Source organism: Pocillopora verrucosa, chromosome 2 (assembly GCF_036669915.1).
Source record: "Pocillopora verrucosa isolate sample1 chromosome 2, ASM3666991v2, whole genome shotgun sequence".
Taxonomy (NCBI): domain Eukaryota; kingdom Metazoa; phylum Cnidaria; class Anthozoa; order Scleractinia; family Pocilloporidae; genus Pocillopora; species Pocillopora verrucosa.
This window is the reverse complement of record NC_089313.1, coordinates 19,343,605-19,362,173: the sequence shown is the minus strand read 5'-3', so window position 1 is coordinate 19,362,173 and position 18,569 is coordinate 19,343,605. Positions and strand designations below refer to the sequence as shown.

The window sequence follows — 18,569 nt, the reverse complement described above, 5'->3', positions numbered from 1 at the left end:
AATCATTTCTTATTTTTTTTAGCCCCGAGCCTCCCTGAGCCTGCGTTTCTTTCGACCAAACAGTCAACTAGAACTCAGTCGGCCATTCTTCGAGAAGGTAAAAATAATAATAGCGAAATGGCGAACAATTTAACACTTGGAATCAATGACGTTCGGAACGAGCATTCTGGAGATGAAAGTGATGAAGATGATGATGATGTAGTCGAGCAAAGTCCATGTGGACGATGGGAGAAGAGAAGGCAAGAGGTACGTATTGATATTAACGCCAGCAGCCTTTCCAGCTGAAAGCGTGTTTTCAGTACTCCCTGTACAATCATTAATCCAGTTCGATTGACCATACAACGAAAATAAAATTGGTTTTTTTTTCTTTGTCCGTGTTTATTCAAGAATTCACAATACATGGGCTTCCAAAAGTAGTATGCCTCCAATAGTTGCCAAAGTGGTGTTGTACCCAACTTTCAAAAATGATTGATGCTACACTCGTAAGAGAAGAAAATATTGTATAACTGGAAACAATTTCAAGGATGCTTGTCTATAACATATACGCTGGGGCTAAAAGCCCGGCAGCGGGATGGACGAGCTCAGATAATTTATGTTTACTTAAACAAAAAATTTATTTTTGGAATTGCTTGACATGACATCTGTAAACAAACATCTGATATTCTCAAGAAGTTTGAAATAGCCTTTCAGTTGAAATGCTGTGGAAATTTCTGACTGCCACGCATTTCGTCTATTTTAGACTGTGCCCGGCTGCAGGGCATTTAGTCACAGTGTGAAATATATCAATGGCGAGATAATGATAAATGTACAAATGTATAAATATTATTTGGGAAAATGTATCTTTGTTTAAATGAAAGCAGTACTATCTCAGATTTCTGTCAATACTCCACTGAAAAGTAAGTAAGACTTATTTTGATTTTTACTGCATCTTCTCAAGGTGATGCAGAGAGATGTTCCAGGTATTGACCATTCATTCTTAGCCATGGATACAGAGGAAGGCGTTGAAGTAGTTTGGAATGAAGTGCAGTTTTCTGAGAGAAAATCCTTCAAAAGTAAAGAGGTATATTTAAATGTTTACAAAGACTTATACTGACATGTATATCCAAGTTATTGCAGTTAAATGTATGAACTTAATGATTGTGTGATTATTACATTCTCAATGTACACTTTATTGAGAAATGTGTCAATATTCTTTAAAGATACTGTTGCAATTTTCAAGACTCAAGGGTATTTTGACCATTCCTTGTAAAATATAGTCTGAATTATTAATTTAATATGCTCTCCCTTCTATGTGTAGGAGAATGTCACAGCTGTCTTTGAAAATCTGATCCAGTTGGATGTAAGTCATAAAGGAAAAAGCTAATAACAATAACAATGATATTTATGATAATAGAAACAATGATAATTATAATTATAATATTATTATAGTTGTTATAATTATTATGATTTTTCTCTGTCTGATCAAAAAGTGCTTTACTCTTTTTTCAGCTTTTTATGTTCTTTAATTGATTTTCTGGAAATCCCTGTTCTCTGTGTGAAAGCTTTTGTAACAAACAATCTAAACCTTTTTTTGTTATTTTCGACAGCATGCAAACATTGTTAAATTTCACAAGTTTTGGACAGATACCAGTCCTGAAAAACCTCGGGTCATCTTCATCACTGAGTACATGACTTCTGGATCATTGAAACAGTTCCTGAAGAAGACACGAAAGAGCTTAAAGACCTTGAATGAGAAGGTATTGCTTGTTAAAGATGAAATATTGCACTAATATTTTACAGAATATGCTTTTTAAATGGTGAGCAGCAGCTACAGATAAGTTACAAGAAAGCTTATTTTCAAGTCATAGCTTCTTGCAGTTTTGAAAAACCAATTCAATTTGAAAATATATATCTTTGAACTGTTTCATTTCAGGTATGGAAAAGATGGTTACGGCAAATTTTGTCAGCCTTGAGGTAGAAAATTCACAGATTTTTGTCTTTAAAGTTGCGAATAATTTATCCAACTCAAGAGGAAAGATAAAAACAATGTTCCCTTTTCTCCTGCTATTCCTTTATCATTTTTATTTAATGTGAGTTTATTTTCCTTTTACAGCTATCTCCATGGATGTGAAACACCCATTGTGCATGGCAACTTGTCTTGTGACACAATATTTATCCAGCACAATGGATTGATCAAAATTGGTTCAGGTAAGCAAGGCTTTGGAGCTAATCAGGGGCTTTCATCAGAACTATTTGTTTTTTGTCTTGCTTCAATTTAATTATCTTGTGTTTCATTTCCAGTTGCTCCTGATACCATTCACAATCACGTGAAAACATACAGAGATGAGAGGCGGAACATGCACTTTATTGCCCCAGAATATGGTACTATTTAATTTAAATTTGTTTGCTCATTTATTTGATTGTTCTTTATTGGTAGAGAAGTCATCATCTCAGAAAATTGTGTCCTGGATAGAACTTAACTTGAAACAAGAAAATTTGCTGGAATTAAGACCCACTATCAACAAAACTGTTTTGAATGCTTTCACTTACAGGAAAACCTGGACATATCATTGACTGTGCAGTTGATATTTATGCTTTTGGAATTTGTGCTCTTGAGGTAATACTTATGGGTATAATATAGATTGTCAGATTAAGATTGCTGTAACATTATAGTTGGAGAGTACACTGCCATCACTTTATTGCTGTAATCTATGGCTTTTTTCCTTCAAACACTGCACCCCTCACCCTTTCAGTCCATTTATGGCCCATATCATTGGAGTGTTGGTGTTTGTCCCATTTCATATGGTTATATAAGTTTTTTATTTTGGACATTTCTTCCCACTTTAAGACAGCTTTCTAATGATTTTGATCACCTTTGTCTGATTTTATATTGTTTTACCTGTGAAAAAGTTAAAGGAAATTTAGTTTTGATCAACTCTTGCTAGATGGCAGCCCTGGAACTTCATGACACAGAGGGTCGAGTTTCACGAGATGCTGTCTTCAAAGCTATTGCCGGATTAGACTCCGCTAACTCCACTATACCACGCCAGCAGGTATAAAAGTGTTGTATTAACCACTGAATAAATTAACTATTTGATCATAAATTTAACTGTTGGAACAATTATTATTTGTCAGGTTGCATTCCTGTGATAAACAATGTAAGCGCTAGCCCCATAATTCTGGAGCTTATTGTAGTCTCTCTAGCAGAAAGTGAAAAGAAGTGCTTCTACTCCCTTTGATGGGATGTCTTTTTATTGAGGTGTACTGTACCCCACCCTCCCTAGCATTTTGTGAGGTTCCTTGGACAATTTTCTGAGCCATTTATACCTGAAGGGATGCAGTGTGACAGTATGGTGTCTTACCCAGAAACACAATACATTGGCCTAACAAGGCTTAAACTTGGAGCTTCAGAGTTCATTGCACTAATGATGAGGCCACAGATTACAATTTGTAAGAATATTTTTTAGATTTTTGTATTCTGAAGTGAAGAGTGTCTGTCCATGCCATTTATTTAACACTTCTTTCCATGGGATGTTTATCAACAGGACTTCATTCGGAGATGCTTAGCTGAAAATCCTGCAGAGAGACCTACTGCTAGAGACTTGCTGCTGCATCCAAGTCTGTTTGTGGTAAGTGTGACTGCAGCAAACTCTCTTTAAAATGGCATTTTTTATATCCACAGGGTTTTATGTCATGCTTTTCACAAGATTTTCTGTATTTTTTGTAGAGGTTTACAGAAAATAGAAAGAATCGTAGAATATATTAACGTCAGTATATCAAGCTGCGAACAATTCTGTGCTAACTATGCACTCTGTGATTGTTTAATTAATCAGAAACTTTTCCTCCTTTGTAGGTTCATCCTCTCAAGTTGCTTGCAGCACACTGCATGGTGGATAATGATGGTAAATTTTCTTATTTTTGCATCAATAGCATCAGCTTATTTCCATATACTGGTATAGTAGATTAAATTTTTTTACTCGGCTGGATCTCTCTAGTGTCTCCTCCTGACAATCGTGAAGACACTGATCCTGAAAGAGTGCTAGCAACCATTGGAAAGGAACTGAATTGGAAGTATGACTTTTATTATATATATTAGTTGAGAAACCAAAGCTGTGTGTTAAATATCATCATAAATTTTTAGTAAGCATGTAAAAAATAACCTGCATCTGAACGCAATCAAGAGAAAGTCAGGATAAAATGACAAAAGAAATGTTTTTATTTTTTTCCTTCACATATTCTAGAAGAGATTGGAAAAAAAGAACAATCATCAAAAGTTTCTTTTACTGATTATTACCTTGTTTTGAAAGGCGAGGAAAGTCTCCTGCACTGGAACTGGAAAAGTATTTGGAGGAAGTAAGGTCAGTCAACATATACAGTTGTTGAAAATGCAATCATACCAAGCCAGGGTTGTTATTAATGATTTTTGTTTGTTTTACAGCTTTCTAAATAGCTGTACCTTCTGTTTCATTTTCTTGTCATTTTGACTGTTTAATCTTTGCAACAAAAATTAAATGCCTGACTGTAATCCTAAAACATTGCGAAATGTGGTAATGAATTAAAAGATGATATGGTACTTACATTGGTCATAATGTGTGAATGTACTAGAGAAGGATATGGCATGGAATGTTGGTTAAGCCCAGCATGAATGGGTCATTTGACTGGTAAGACTTGACTCCCTCTGCAGACAATGGTATCTTTGAAGTGTAACTGGAATTTTTCTTTTCTTTTCCTAGAAATGGCTTGTTTCCCCTTACTGGAATGCAACAAAAGAAGGAGTTGAGACCAAGACAAAGGTTAGGATGAACATTAGGGTGTCTATTTGTTGTCTTCTCTGAAAACAGTTATGCTGAGAATAGTATTTTATATTGATTTTCTACATGTTGTCTTTGCTTTGTTGTAGACCCAAATCCCCTGAAGGAGAGGAATCTGTCCTCAGTGAAAATCAACATCAATATGATGAAGAAACTAGAAGGGTAAATTCCTTTTTTTTTAAACAAAAAAACACTCAACAAGAGTGTTGGACAAAAAGGAATCTATGTTCTCATTAAGATTCCAGCCTCAGTTTTGCGGCTCCTCTGACCATAGGAAAACTTGTTGATGAGCTGGGCTGCATAATGGTTCAAATGTGGGATGTCTCCAAGGGAAAAAAAAAGAAATAATATCAGCACTGAATTGTGAAAATGTTTCAAGCTCTCTTTTAACTTAGTATCAAGTCTTGATGATAAAGCTATTCTACTGCTTCCATATAAATGTTTATAGAATATTTGTTTCTCATTGTTGATTTTTTATGTTGTTTTTGCAGGCTACTCTTACCAAATGTCAGATCAAACTCAGTCAGGACAGTGCAGACAGTAAACAGCAAACTCAGGTCACTGATGGAAAATATCACAATTTCAAATATTAGAGTGCAGTATGACTGGTTGTTGTAGAACCAAACCCAAACAAATGACCAGCTTAAAATGCAGTAAAATGCAAGTGACCAAGACTCAGTTGGTTTTAGTTTTCAAACTGATTGGTTGAGAAAGTGGTGCAAATTTTTTTGACCCATCACAGAGCAAAGTAAAGAAAAGCCAAAGCAATCTGGACTACTCTTGACACTCAGTTTAAAACTGTAGGAGTTAGTAGCTCACACCTGGTCCAATTGGTTGAAATTTTAAAGTTCATCATTTTCCTTCTGTTTTAATCTTTGTCATCCATAATCATCCTGATTCATTTTTAGTTTCTTCAAACCTTTTTTGGTGCCTCCCTGCCTTGTAAAACTTATGTTTATACATTTTATTCTTATGAAAGGCCTGACTTTTAAATAACTAAGTCATAAAGGAAAGCTAAATGTTATCCACGTTACTGAGCTGCCTTAAGAGTTAGTCTCAGATAAGACTTGTAGTACAACAAACTTAATTTTTGATTAATGATACGTTTTACATATATAGTATGGAAATGGTTGTTCTCTTTAATCCACAGCTGGAATTACTCCTTAAATTGGATGATAAGATGAATAGACATCTTGTGAGTGATCTTCGTCCAGGTATAGTCCATAATATTTTACTACTTCCTCAGTCATAAATAGAAACTGTTAACAAGTTCCAGTCGTCTTTCCTTGACTGATATCATTTGCATTAACTTGAACTTTTCATTAGGTTCTATTCCGACCATCTACTTTCCTGCTATAAGAATTTTATATTGATATGAGTTTTTTTTAACTTGAGTCACCATTTTTGGGGATTGTTGTGTAATTTAAAATGATTTTTTTTTGCAGGGGATAAAGGAGTGGACCTGGCTGACGATCTAATCAGACATGGACTATTAAACAAGGTAAATTGACGAGCCAATTACCATATTTTTTTATTGAAGCAGCTCAAAATGTAATATAATTTTTTAAAACCATTCCGATGGATCGATTCTATCACACTCTTTGTGTGTTCCCTTGATTCCCTTGAATGTGGTGTCAAAAGTATGTCCAATTATTCCTCAATGTGTACCGGTAACAATGCCACAGCCTCTTTTAAAAAAACCTCTTTAATCTTAGCTTTATGTGCCTGTAAATTAGAAAAGAGATCAGTAGCTCTCAGTTATTATCAATGATAAGACAGCATATCGACATCAATCTTGCTGCCAAGTTTTATAACTAATCTGTACATCATGTTTAGAGCCATCTAGATTGATAAAAACATTTTAAGCAGTTCCGGTCTCTCTGCGCAAGTGCGATCCTTTGTAGGAGCTGACGTTTATTTCCTGATGTTAATTGTATTTCCAGGCGGACCGAGAAGAATTAGCCAAAGCTATACAAACACAGTTAGATTCCTACCCTACCATTACAACTTGTAAGTATTCATTTGGTGTGCAGAAGTCTACATTGTTTGAAGCACCATTTTTTAAACAAGGACATGAGTACTTTAAGGGAAAAGCTACGGCTTGTTTGTGTTAAAGTAGTTAAAGCTGCTTCATTTCAATGCGACACTTTGCAATGTTTGCGATGAATATCGTTCTTCCCCTTTATTGTGTCCGTCGTGTAGTTGGTGATTTACTTGGTTAAGGAAATTACAGTCAATTACAGGTTGCATTTTTAAATTACACTCAACAGTGATTGATAAGGATAAGAGGAAAATAGATAACACGCGCGACCTTGATCCGTGATCGCTAAGTTTTCGTTCCGTTTCTTTCAGAATTTTGGCCGTTTGTTCCTGTCCGGATCAATTATAACAAAGAATGTGAACCGGCCATTAGAACCAAAGCGTCGAAGGGATTGGTTTCCTTGAACATCTTTGTACATACACGGGAAATTATCATCGACGCTCATTCGGTTACCAGTACCTCTCGTTTTCGATGGCAACCATTTCGCGGAATGCAACGCATCCCGTCATTCCTCCCCTAATACATATCATAAATTGGTGAGCTGGAATTGCCTAGAAAAATATTCGATAAATTTTCATCGTTCTGTTTGGTATTTGAAGTCTACATTTTTCTCTTGTATGCTATGACTTCATGTTGTTACTACTTGGTGCAGGTGTCGCGGAGCAACTTGTTTTGTTATTGTCCTTTTGTGGACGAGTTAGAATTCCTATGTTGGTCTCCCAAGAAGGCTATAATGCACGGGTTGAACGTTCCTTTTTGGTCCCTAGGAGCGATTGCCCTCTCTTAAAATTTTGATTGATGGCAAGTTGACATTTGTTTTGCAATAATGTTATGATGTTTCTTTATATTTTTAAGAGGTTAGGGTGGGGGGGGGGGACCACCGAAAGTTGTATCGACAACCGGTCGTGCATTTGTATCCAGATAGGATTTATTAGTCCATATTACTGGGCGAGAAGTGAAAGAATTGGCAGCAAATTTAGTGCAGTTGGTTCCACGGAATGACATTCAGAATGTAGAATATTTAATAGACTTATTCTGAAAGATAAGTTTAAAACAGGAGCCCATTGAACCAAAAAGCTAAATTCTCCTGAACTATTCTTCTCAAACTGTCTCAAAACAGTGAGGAGAACTTTGATCTGATCTTGAAAAAAGAAATCAAGACAGGTAGCATCTGTATTAGAGATGAGAGTCCTATGTGAGAAAAAGTGACGAAACCTCTTCTAATAGGAAGAAATATCAATATGATAAATTATCATAAATTAATTATTAACCAAGAAATCAACTATAATTTATCAAATATATTGTCCTTCGAATTCGGTCAGTCTTCGCCATAGCTTGTTTTAGTTTTGATCTTAGCAGAAACGAGACATTTCGGTAAATCAACGTGAAATCGGATCTCTCCCGGATCAACAGGTCACGTGGTGCGTTGCGCGTCCTTCAGTAACCTGGCCTCCAATGTCTTGACTGATCGTGGCACTTATTCATCCGATGGTGCACGAAAGTTTTTGTGTTACCTCTTTTTTCACCGCAGTGAGTGCTAAGATAGCTAGTTCTAAGAAGGATTGAGTGGATAATCATCCTATTTTTCCTTCCAAGATACGTTTTTTGTTGCCACCTTGGCATTCGAGCTTTTCGTGTTAGGATCCAATTTTCTCGTATCCCTTTTCTCCTGATCCACAAATGGCGGTTCTTCTCGTTCTTGGTCCAAGCTGTTTGTTTTCCCGAAATCTTTCGCAGAGAACCATCCCATGACACACCCAGCGTACACTATGGGACTTTTGTACCCAGTCGCCGCAGCCTGGCGCGCGGCCTCTATCCTACGCATGGCTGACAGATATTGACCGCTTGCCTGTGATCGCTGGCCTGTCTTGCAGTACAACGCAAAGTCCTCACAATTATTTCCAACAATATTGAACTGACCAAATCCTTCTCGAATTGCCTTGCGCGCGCGATCAATGACGGTGGTGACATCATCGCTATGTGTTGTTGTGCATGTACCACGGGGGTATCTGCTAAATTCCTCCGCGGTCACTCCGTATTGGTATAAATACCAATCGAAGCCGTCAGATCCCAGGAACTCGTCGAATTCGCTTTCTGCAATCGCTGAACTGTCCATTCGACCAGTTTCAAGAGGTGTTTGGAAATGCACCACTTTGCTTTCTCCCACATAAATACCTGCCGGAAAATAAGATATCCATAACTGAAAAGTACACAGCTAGGAGATAGTTATTATTGAAAGACGATTGAAGGGAGGGTGCATCACACATATCACTGCCTTTCACATTGATAGGAGAGGTACATAACAATAGAGTACATCGACACAAGGTCAATATAGAGAAGCATTCCATGCTCTTTTGTTAAAAATGTAGCTTATTTTACATCAAATTTTGCATTGTATATCCTTACTGTACATGATTTAAGGCGTTCTCAGCTCGCGCACAGTAGATAATGTCAAACTCTTCGCTCAATGGCGGAAATTTGCATGCTTCCCTCTTTTATGAATGGAGCAATAAATTTCCTTTTGCGTATTGAAAGTAGATAAATTCCTAGTGAGCAATGTTGTGTAAGTCTTTATAATCATAGCAATGATGATGGTCAGAAGGGTTTATTGTAAAAATACCAAGATGCTGCTTTTCCTAAACCAAGCTTTCAACCATCCCCTTCCTCCTTTTTTTCCCTATTATTTAATTTATTTTAAGGTAAATAGCCAGTGGATAAAGTTTGTAAGAAATCTTGAAGTACCGACCTAAGATGCGTTACGACGTCCTTCATCATGGCTAGATTCAGGTACTACCGCGAGAAAATCCATTGTCTCATAATTGGGAAGATTTGCATTTTCGTTTTTCTTTCTTAGTCTTAATCAGAGGGGTGAATGTTATTACTGATATTTCGAGACGTGAAAGCGAAGTAATTTTTAAGTTTTCTCCCAATTTATAGCCTGGATTAGGGTTGCAAAACAATATTCAATTATGATCGATAACAAATAAAGGCTAAAAAGAACACAGAAAAAAAGTGATTGAAGCAACCTACCGTGATGCGCGTAGCTCAAGGAACGAAGAACATAAATATGGTCCCCAGTGTTGGGAATAGATGATACTTTTTCAGCCTGTTTCATGGCTAAATGGTTTAAATTATAAGACACTATATTCGTTTCATTACAAATGTAACAACCACCTGCAACATGGACGTCGCGGTCTGGCACTGCGCCAGCCGAAGGTTACCCACAATACACCCGCAAGTATTACCGTGCCACAGAAAATCAAGTGAACCTACCTTTAATTTTTTAAGTTATTCCCCTCTCTGAAAGGTTTGCAAATTGATTCATTGTAACAGTCAGTGATCAACTATCAGTACTATATCGTACCTTTACGATTTACACCAGTGTATTCAGAGTTAACTACTATTTCCGTTTGTACCTGTTGCGGGTAGCTCAATGATAATAAACTCATTGAGTCTCAAAATTGAGTTGGTTAGGCTTTACTACGCTTTATGATTAACGTAGATAAACATCGCACAATCCTCTCAACCAATTTGATGGTCCCTAAAAATCAATCGTGTCTTCGGCACTCGCTTTTTACCGCGTTTGAGGTCGTTGCCTGTATTTACTCAGGATTAATGTGAGCGAAATACGAAATTCATCTTTGTTATGATCGTCAGTTGTGGTTTCTTTGGTAAAGGTTTAATAAAGAAACGCTTTATGTATGAATCAACAAATATTAGACATTTTGCGTTTTGTTTCCAAGGACCTAAATTTTTCAATTTTCTAAATATAGAAATCCAAAATCATGGTACGTCATTGTCCCTGTTTGAGTCTAAATTGCGAGCATTACCCCTGAGCTGACCCCCCTCTTGCTTTTTTTTCTTACTTTTCTCAAACTTCTACTACATGTTTGTTCGAGTGCCTGCTGTACATGTTGTTTTGTGTGCGTATGTTCTTTTCTTTTAAACCCAAAATATTTTGTATTTAAATGACGCCATATACTAATACCTCACTTTTGTAAAATATGAGGAGTCGTTGCTCGCATTAGCTACTTAGTTTCTCTTCGGGTTCTTTCGCCACGGGTTAAATTTTCAATAATATTACATTGTATCAGTAATGTATATGTAATTCCTTTTATTTCCAATGACGTATTGTAATTTGAAAATGGTTCACCAAACTTCAGCTACTCCCTGTGTTTGAGATGGAGAAAATACAGTCCATCTGAGGCCTTGAAAGTTAGTTATTCCTAAAGCTCATTGGTAACCAGTGTGCTCTATAAGTATCAGTGTAATATGGACCTGTTCGCTACAATTGGTAACATGAGTACGCTTCAGACAAGTGGGTTGACAATCTTGAAGGGATTCTAGAGCCAACGTTTCGAATCATCGTAGACGGTTTCACAGATGCACAGAGAGTTACATGGGACAAAAGTCGTTAATTTCAAATTTTATTTATTTCCGAGACTTACAAAGCTTTGTTGTCAAATTGAATGCACACTTACCTATTAAACCTATTAGAACAATACAATTTTAGCCGGAGGTTGCCTCGTTTCATTTTGTTTCTTTCTTTTCATAAATCAGACCAACCAGTGAAAGTTCATTGGAGCAAAAGTTTTACAAACGTTTTGAATCCACCGAAAGAAACTTCAGTCTTTGCTATATAAATTCAATTGATATTTATAAAGGAATCGGAGAAGAAAATCTTATTGCCGTTCCATACATAATGAAATAGGACGGCTAAGGTTTTCTGTCATCTGACAATCTCAATACGCCTACAGTCCGGAAGAAAAGAATGTTTTTTTTTTTGGTCAAATTCTAATATCAAGCGGTCGATTTGTTTTGTAACCTACCTGTTTTGCTTTCTTTTTGTGATAAATGCAAGCATAACAACGCATAGTTTCAAATGGCAGGCTATATAGTTAAATGAAGCCTTTTCAACTCTCTGAAATTCCTTCAGAAATAATTGGGTTAAAATTTGATAGATGTAACAGTAGATATATAATTTCTAAACGTCATTAGATATCCCACCAAATTTTTCTACCACATTTTTTGTATTTGAACATAAGGAATACTCCGCCCTTTTGTGAGGCTTTTGTGCTCAAAGTTGCAGTATTTATCCAGAGAAATTGGGATTTCTTTCACTCCTTTAGCGGATCAGTGCCTTAGCTTTCCTTCCAATTCAATACTCTGTCTAAAAGACAGCAAACGAGAATGAAGGAAACGGTCAACTGTTTAAATATTGTACCAAATTGTCAGCATTTGCCAACAAAGGGATGTAGCCATCATTTGGAAAAAATCGTTTATCAGATTTTGAAGTCAAGGAAAATCAAATGTTCGAGAGTACTTTTGCTCTGTAGTTCACAATTTCTCTGTGAAATTGTCGATCCATCCAATTTTTCATGCATATACGTAGTAATCTTCTCAGATTTCTTGAATGTGACGCCATTGTCACTTCATACCAATGCAGAATGTTGGCAATCAGCCCCACGTGCTCTGTTTTATACACTGCGCTTCTAAATCGACACTGGACTATCAGCGGTAGGTTTTTTCAAAGGAGGCTTGTATACGAAAAACGCTGGTTGATTGTACGTCCGGGATTGCTGCTCAGTTGAGTCCGACCCAGGCTCTTGAATTTGTCCCTCTTCATTTTTACTGGGTTTAAATGAGCCCGAATAGCGATGATTCCAGCGGTAAAGTAAAAATACCACGATGAAGACGATACCCATTGCTCCGAGTACTATTACAATGATAACCCAAGCGGACACGCCTCTGGGTCTCGGTGTTGGGTTTCGAAATTTTGCAACCACCGTTGCCTGGGTCTTTGGTCCACCGGGAGGGTCACGTGATGGTACCGAAGTCTCAGGCTCTGTGGTTATCAGTTTGGCTAAACGTGAAACAAAACAACAGATGTAATCACAACTGCGGCTGGATTGAAAAACTTACTTTTAAGTCATTTTCCCCGTGAAAATGATCGAAATGTTACCTGAAGATTGCGAGAAACCTCAAAATACCACAGTTAAACAACTCTTGCATAATGACTCACCGTTATTTACCTTTACATTCAAGACTAACATACCCTCAAAGTTTCAGTGCATTATCCAGCAAAAAGGTGATGTGAATAGACAAACTTATAAGATTGAGAGTGTTCATTTTACGCAATGTCAAATTCTATAAAATTATTTACGATGGAAGTTTAAGCAGCTCGAAAGGAGGATTACTGATCAGATCGTGGCCAAGATACGAGAACTAAACCTCAGACTGAAACTTCATTTATTTGAGTAGAACTCTTGCTCTTATTTCTGCTGTATTCAAGGTGGCATCGATGCTTGAGGCAGAAGCATCTGGGAACCATGTGATTTATATCTTCCCTATTAACAATTTTATGTGAAATGCCATGGCTTTAACCGTGTTTTGACCTCAAAGATGGTAACCAACTATCGCAAGTTGTGTTCAAATTTTCTAAAAATGCAACTTCGCACGCTTGCTAAGTAGCCGGGCCATCGACCAGTGACATAAGAAAGTTGTTCTCTTTTCATCTCTCGGCGATATGTTTTAAAAAATTAGAACTTTCAGAGAGGGCAATCTTGACTTAAATATTTTTTAATTTCTTTTTTCTCTTCTTTTTTTGTTAGCGATAACCAGAAAAGCAGCCTTTTGTAATTTTTTCTGCGAGGGCATTTGAGTAAGTTGAACAGATTAGTTTCGAAAAGAAATATTCGTTAAATAGTCCTTACCGGTGGGTGTCGGTGTTGACGTCGCACAAATTTCTGAGTCGTCGTCATCACTGGAGCAGTCGCCTGAAACATCATCAGGCTGCTTACAGTTCATTTGCGCGTCTATCAGATTTGTGTTACTCGACGATATACGATTTACCTCAGTGCCAGAAAAACCCTTTGTGTTTGACAATGCATTTTCAAGAACATCCATTCCTTCAAATCGAAACTTCTGTAGATAGCCGTTAAATGAGAGTGTTTTTGATTTTGATTTTTCTCGTATCTTCTTCGCTGGTCCACCACCGAAGTATATGACATTAGAGTGATTGTTTAGATTCAGTTCTTTGAACTTTTTAGTCGAAGAATTGTCACTCGTTTTGACTTTGTCAACAATTAGTGTCAATCGTGACCTTCTTCGTTTGACCTCCACGAAATGCCAACAGCTGTCGTTCAAGGAACTTTTACCACTTTGTACTTCAATAGTATCTACATTTTAAAGTAGAATTGAAGAAAAGTAAATTGTCAACCGAAGCAAATCGCTCGCATTCACAGCCATCCCTCGCCCCAAGGATAGAGCGACTTGCCTACTCGCGTTTCTTTGGGCTTGTGACCCTCTGCGTTTACTCTGAGTTCCTCTCAGCTTTCTGTGATATTTATCTTTCTTCTGATTAGCTGTTGTAATTTTTACTATTTAATTAGAATACACTTGTATTTAGGGACGAATTATGTATGACCATTGATACAGCAATGATGAAAGAGGGAAAACTCACTCGATCAAGGCGTTGTGACTTCCTCACTATCTTACAAGTGCTGCTTTCAACTAAGTTTTGCGAAAGTCACGTAATACGAACGGAACCTCACCTCCTCCAACGTTTGCTTGAGCCCGCACTCTCCCATTGACAATCTCTACAAGCAAGTGATCCTTATTCCCTCCCATGTAAAAGAAAACACCGTCGGTTGCTTTATTTGTTAGAAATAGAAAGTCTAATGTGTTCCTTTCTGTTGAACGTAAGGGACTGTCGATACCCAATCTGTACGATATGTGTCCTTTTTCCTTGATATACACAGTTGTGGAACCTGGTTGGATAACAAATCAAATCATCATCACTCATGCTGCCAATTTATTTGAGTGATATTTGATATACGTGTTGTAAGCCTGATTGTTTCAGTTTCTTTTGTTGTTAGCAACAGTTCTACTCCTTTAATATCTTAACGAGTTTCATATACTGCACATTTGTAAATGATTCTATAAGGCCTTTTGAGCCACTAGCACGTTTCTTGGATTTCAATACGCAGTTCTTACAAGGACAATCAACCTCCCCTTTTTTTTCCCCATTCATTGCGACCTACCCAGACCGAACTTCAATATTCTGCTGTCGTGAATCTTTTTGTTACCAGAAGAGGCAGAGAACTATTAAGAAAAAGAATGGGTGTAGTATGATTTAAGTGTCTTACGTTTTTCGCAGCTCCCTCCTTGGTACCCAATCCCTGTGCAGTCACACTCGGCGTATTTGATATAATCGACGCATCGACCTCCATTGGCACATCTTTGAGGCCGTTCTGCGCATGCTCCAGTGCAGTTGTTCTCCGCCTCACTTGGACTAGTTAGAAGTTTCGCTTGCTCTAAGCGACCATTTGGAATTCGGTTGAATCTGATATTGCCAATACATCCTTGGAAGCTGAAGGGATTCCCTCTGGGTTAAGACATGAATCCAGTCGTTAAAAAAGTTTTACAAACCATAGTTGAAGATAGAATGAGAAGTATGGTGAACTTTTCGCTGGGTCGTCCAATAAAGAAAGATATCAACCTTCGTCTCAGTGTTAAACAAGGACAAAACTTTATTTCCCGAACAAAAAGGAACCTAAGATCCTACTATGCCCTCCCAAATGAGATACAGAGATCTCGTAGGTGAACTATGTCATGAAAGGTTCAAATGGGACAAGTACCCTGTATATTAGAAGGATCAACAATGTGAAAAGCGTCCCGTTTGTAGATAGACGGAGAAAGAACTCGGGAGTCTTTTGTTCTCGTTCGTCGATTAGTAGAAGATATTTTGTGTCCAATTGTCAATTCTATAGATCTGAGACTCAAATTTTCTCGGAGATGGATTTTTATTTCGTGACAATCATTTGACATCTTTCTATGATTTAAAAGCTATGATTGGAAATGATCTCTCGCTGAGTTGACTGGGAGAGTCGTGTGCACGGATTAATAATTCATATGAGCGTGAATTAAAAAATAACAAAGCGCGGACGCCATAATCATTCATTTATGAAGGTTAAACAAATGAAAATTTTATAACGTTTAAACGATTTACGACTGAAACATGACAGTGAAATAGTAAATAAACTGTGCAACTGAAAAATACATGACACAGTCTCCCTTCCTTCCACTCAGAAAAGAAGCTTACGAAAGGAAAGTAGTGGGAGAATAAATGAAGTATTGCAACGATTCTTTGAGAAGCAACTGTGTTGTAAGTTGATATTTTCACTGAGTGTTTGAGGGCACGTCATTTTGTCAACCCTCGACCCTGACCTTGTTCTAGTTGTAACCGTCAGCAAACTCGAGTGCGTATAAAGAAGCCATTAGTTGACGCATTTCTACGATGACAAAGTCATATCTCAACAATAATTAGTAGATACATTACCCGTAGACTTCCTTGAAAATACTTGGATAGGACAATTCATTCCATTTAAATCCCTTTCTAATAGCAAGACCAGCGACTTGGAGAGACTCGATGTTTTGGTGGCTAGTGGTAGACGGATTATAATCTGTGTATGGAATTGGATCTGCGCTGTATACGTTTCCGTCAGTTGAATTAACAAAAAAACGTATTTCGCTCCCAGACAACTCAATTTTAACTTCATGCCACCCCGAGTCGTCGAAATCCATTTTATCCTCAATAAACCGCTTTTGGATAGAAGCCATGTTTTGTCCCATCTTAACGCGAAGTCGAAGTTTCCCCTTTATCAAGAATAAATCCATGTGCTGGCCGTGTGTTTTCTCCTCTTGATAAAACATCATCATTTTAGATTTGCTCCAAGTTTTGAAATAGAATTGCAGAGTGGTATTGGCACGCCAATTCCATGGTTCATATTCAGCATGCGACTTTAGTTTGCCGAGGAAATAATATCCTCCGCTTTCTCCTGCTACCTGGCTTATTGAGGGAGACATTGAACTCAACACATAGGTAAGGCTGAAGAAAATACCTCGCACTAACATGGCTGCAACCTAACCTGCAACGTCAAAATGGCTGTCTTGCTTTATGTCCAGAGGGTTGAAGCTAGCTTCTCTTTACATTATGAAGCTTTAAAACAGCGGGCAAACGTGCGCTGTGTCTTAATCGCACGCACAAGTAAAATGATTCGCTGGTTTCCATCGGCCGCCGACCACATAGTCACTATCGGAAGATGAGACGATCTCATTGGCAAACACGAATTCTAAGCTTATCGCGTGAAACTCAAGAAGAAGAACAAAATAATAACAGCTCTCCAACAAGGCGAACGTCATCAGATTGAGTTAACTGTTGGAAAATATGACCAGCCTTTAAAAGCCATATCGCTCCGAACTCTTGTAGCAAGTGTAATGTATGTGCGCTATTGCCAATTCACCTGTTTTCCACATTGAAGTCTCATTATCTTAGGCTATTTGACAAAGTTTAAAGACATAAGATGCGTTCTATTTATATGTAATTTTCTCTTTGGCCACTCACAGGCAAGATTGGGTTTTTCATATTTCTTGAAATGCAACTCATTAGCACCGTGTATAAAGATTTCGTATTAAAGCTCGTTATTTTCATCCTCTATTATTTTAAAACAATATTCACAGCGATCAAAATTAACCCCATTCGCTTGGCTGAGATTTTAGCCTGGCCTCTAATTGTTTACAAATATGGAGTAATTTTCTGTGCATTTTTTGAGTCACTCCATTAAAAATTTACAACTTGATATTATTTGACGCCGAAATGCGAGCTTCTCGTTTGGTTTTGTTTCCACCCCACGGCAAAACCGTTTTTACTGCGATCACGTTGGGTGCTCACATTTTAATAAAAAGCAACATAAAACGGCATTATTGTGAAAGGAAATGCGGGAAAGACCGCCCATTAAATAATTATTCACAGTTTGCCTTCTGTTTTTCTCTAAAAGGTGCTCTTGTAAAATAAACATGAGTGTTCTCACGCGACAATCATTCTTAACGCTTTAGCGGTGAAGAGTTTTTTTTTTCACATTTCGGAGAGTGGTTTCGATTGATGTTGGTCATTTCAAGTTCTCTTTAGAGTTTCTTTTCGGCGAATTGACGCGCACGCAAATCATGACTTGTGCCAAAATACCACACAAAACCAAACAAACGTAAATTATTTTCAATATGTTGAAAATAATATATATATATATATATGAAATGCTACCATAGTAACTTAAAACAAGCTGATGTTATCAATCTTAGCTCTACTTTTCATGTGTGATCTCCTCGATTTTCTATTTTCCGCGTTTGTTATCACTTTGTGAACCATTTATTATAATATTTTATTGTTATATCGCTTATAACACATGTGTTTCTTTATGTGAGCAAAAACTTTGATCGTACACAGTTTATCTCTGTTTTGAGGAATCTTCAATTGATATATTTGAGTTTTTTACTAAAAGGTAAACCAATACAATAGCTTGTGATTTTAGAATGATTTTAAAGCTATAAGCTCTGATGACCTTGAATACTTATAATAACGATAATGATTGTAATTATGATATGGCAAAAGTATATCCTTTTCGAGCCGGCTTTGATATCCGGTTAAAGAGACCATCTTAAGATGCTCAACTAATAAGAAATATATCATTCGATTCGTAGTATCAGTTCTTAAATGTGTACATTGAGACTTGCCATTCAAATTAACGGAAATGATTCTCCTTTAAAACGTTGAAATATTTGATGTTTGTGACTACTTGTGAAGTCTGTTTTGAAGTTTTTTTTATCTCCATTCATTGGCACAGTGTTCTCTGGATAGCTTGAATGTTTTTTACTGCACATCGAGGCATGGATTTGACGCAGTT

At 37.1% G+C, this 18,569-nt stretch overlaps 3 protein-coding genes across 3 annotated transcripts; 1 reads left to right on the top strand and 2 right to left on the bottom strand.

Annotated features, from left to right (window-relative positions):
* The first annotated feature begins 73 nt into the window (after positions 1-73).
* On the top strand, positions 74-7,423 carry LOC131790557 (nuclear receptor-binding protein). The gene is made up of 20 exons (XM_059107769.2): positions 74-246; positions 938-1,060; positions 1,298-1,339; positions 1,587-1,736; positions 1,913-1,953; positions 2,093-2,187; positions 2,281-2,361; positions 2,532-2,596; positions 2,925-3,032; positions 3,525-3,608; positions 3,833-3,881; positions 3,975-4,050; positions 4,287-4,337; positions 4,713-4,772; positions 4,880-4,952; positions 5,282-5,347; positions 5,941-6,004; positions 6,236-6,291; positions 6,734-6,800; positions 7,143-7,423. Coding segments are annotated over exons 1-20 (1,482 nt in total). The 5' UTR covers positions 74-117; the 3' UTR covers positions 7,145-7,423.
* Positions 7,424-7,830: 407 nt separating this feature from the next.
* Positions 7,831-9,946, bottom strand: LOC131790660 (uncharacterized). Its single transcript, XM_059107894.2, has 2 exons — positions 9,862-9,946; positions 7,831-9,006 (listed from the first exon to the last, which is right to left on the bottom strand). The coding sequence occupies exons 1-2, from the start codon at positions 9,944-9,946 to the stop codon at positions 8,411-8,413; spliced, it is 681 nt and encodes a 226-aa protein (XP_058963877.1). The 3' UTR covers positions 7,831-8,410.
* A 1,304-nt stretch (positions 9,947-11,250) lies between these two features.
* On the bottom strand, positions 11,251-17,076 carry LOC131790759 (neurexin-1b). Its single transcript, XM_059108029.2, has 5 exons — positions 16,172-17,076; positions 14,979-15,217; positions 14,385-14,600; positions 13,545-14,009; positions 11,251-12,694 (listed from the first exon to the last, which is right to left on the bottom strand). The coding sequence occupies exons 1-5, from the start codon at positions 16,744-16,746 to the stop codon at positions 12,324-12,326; spliced, it is 1,866 nt and encodes a 621-aa protein (XP_058964012.2). The 5' UTR covers positions 16,747-17,076; the 3' UTR covers positions 11,251-12,323.
* Positions 17,077-18,569: the final 1,493 nt, after the last annotated feature.

Excerpts from the sequence above, each read along its gene's own strand:
- LOC131790557 (XM_059107769.2), top strand. The coding sequence starts at position 118 with ATGGCGAACAATTTAACACTTGGAATCAATGACGTTCGGAACGAGCAT. Across the intron at positions 1,340-1,586 it reads AAAATCTGATCCAGTTGGAT|CATGCAAACATTGTTAAATT; the intron begins GTAAGTCATAAA and ends TATTTTCGACAG. Across the intron at positions 4,773-4,879 it reads GAGTTGAGACCAAGACAAAG|ACCCAAATCCCCTGAAGGAG; the intron begins GTTAGGATGAAC and ends GCTTTGTTGTAG.
- LOC131790660 (XM_059107894.2), bottom strand. The coding sequence starts at position 9,946 with ATGAAACAGGCTGAAAAAGTATCATCTATTCCCAACACTGGGGACCAT. Across the intron at positions 9,007-9,861 it reads CTTGAGCTACGCGCATCACG|GTATTTATGTGGGAGAAAGC; the intron begins GTAGGTTGCTTC and ends ATTTTCCGGCAG.
- LOC131790759 (XM_059108029.2), bottom strand. The coding sequence starts at position 16,746 with ATGTTAGTGCGAGGTATTTTCTTCAGCCTTACCTATGTGTTGAGTTCA. Across the intron at positions 14,601-14,978 it reads AGGAGGGAGCTGCGAAAAAC|GTTCCACAACTGTGTATATC; the intron begins GTAAGACACTTA and ends TTATCCAACCAG. Across the intron at positions 14,010-14,384 it reads TCAAGCAAACGTTGGAGGAG|ATACTATTGAAGTACAAAGT; the intron begins GTGAGGTTCCGT and ends TTTAAAATGTAG.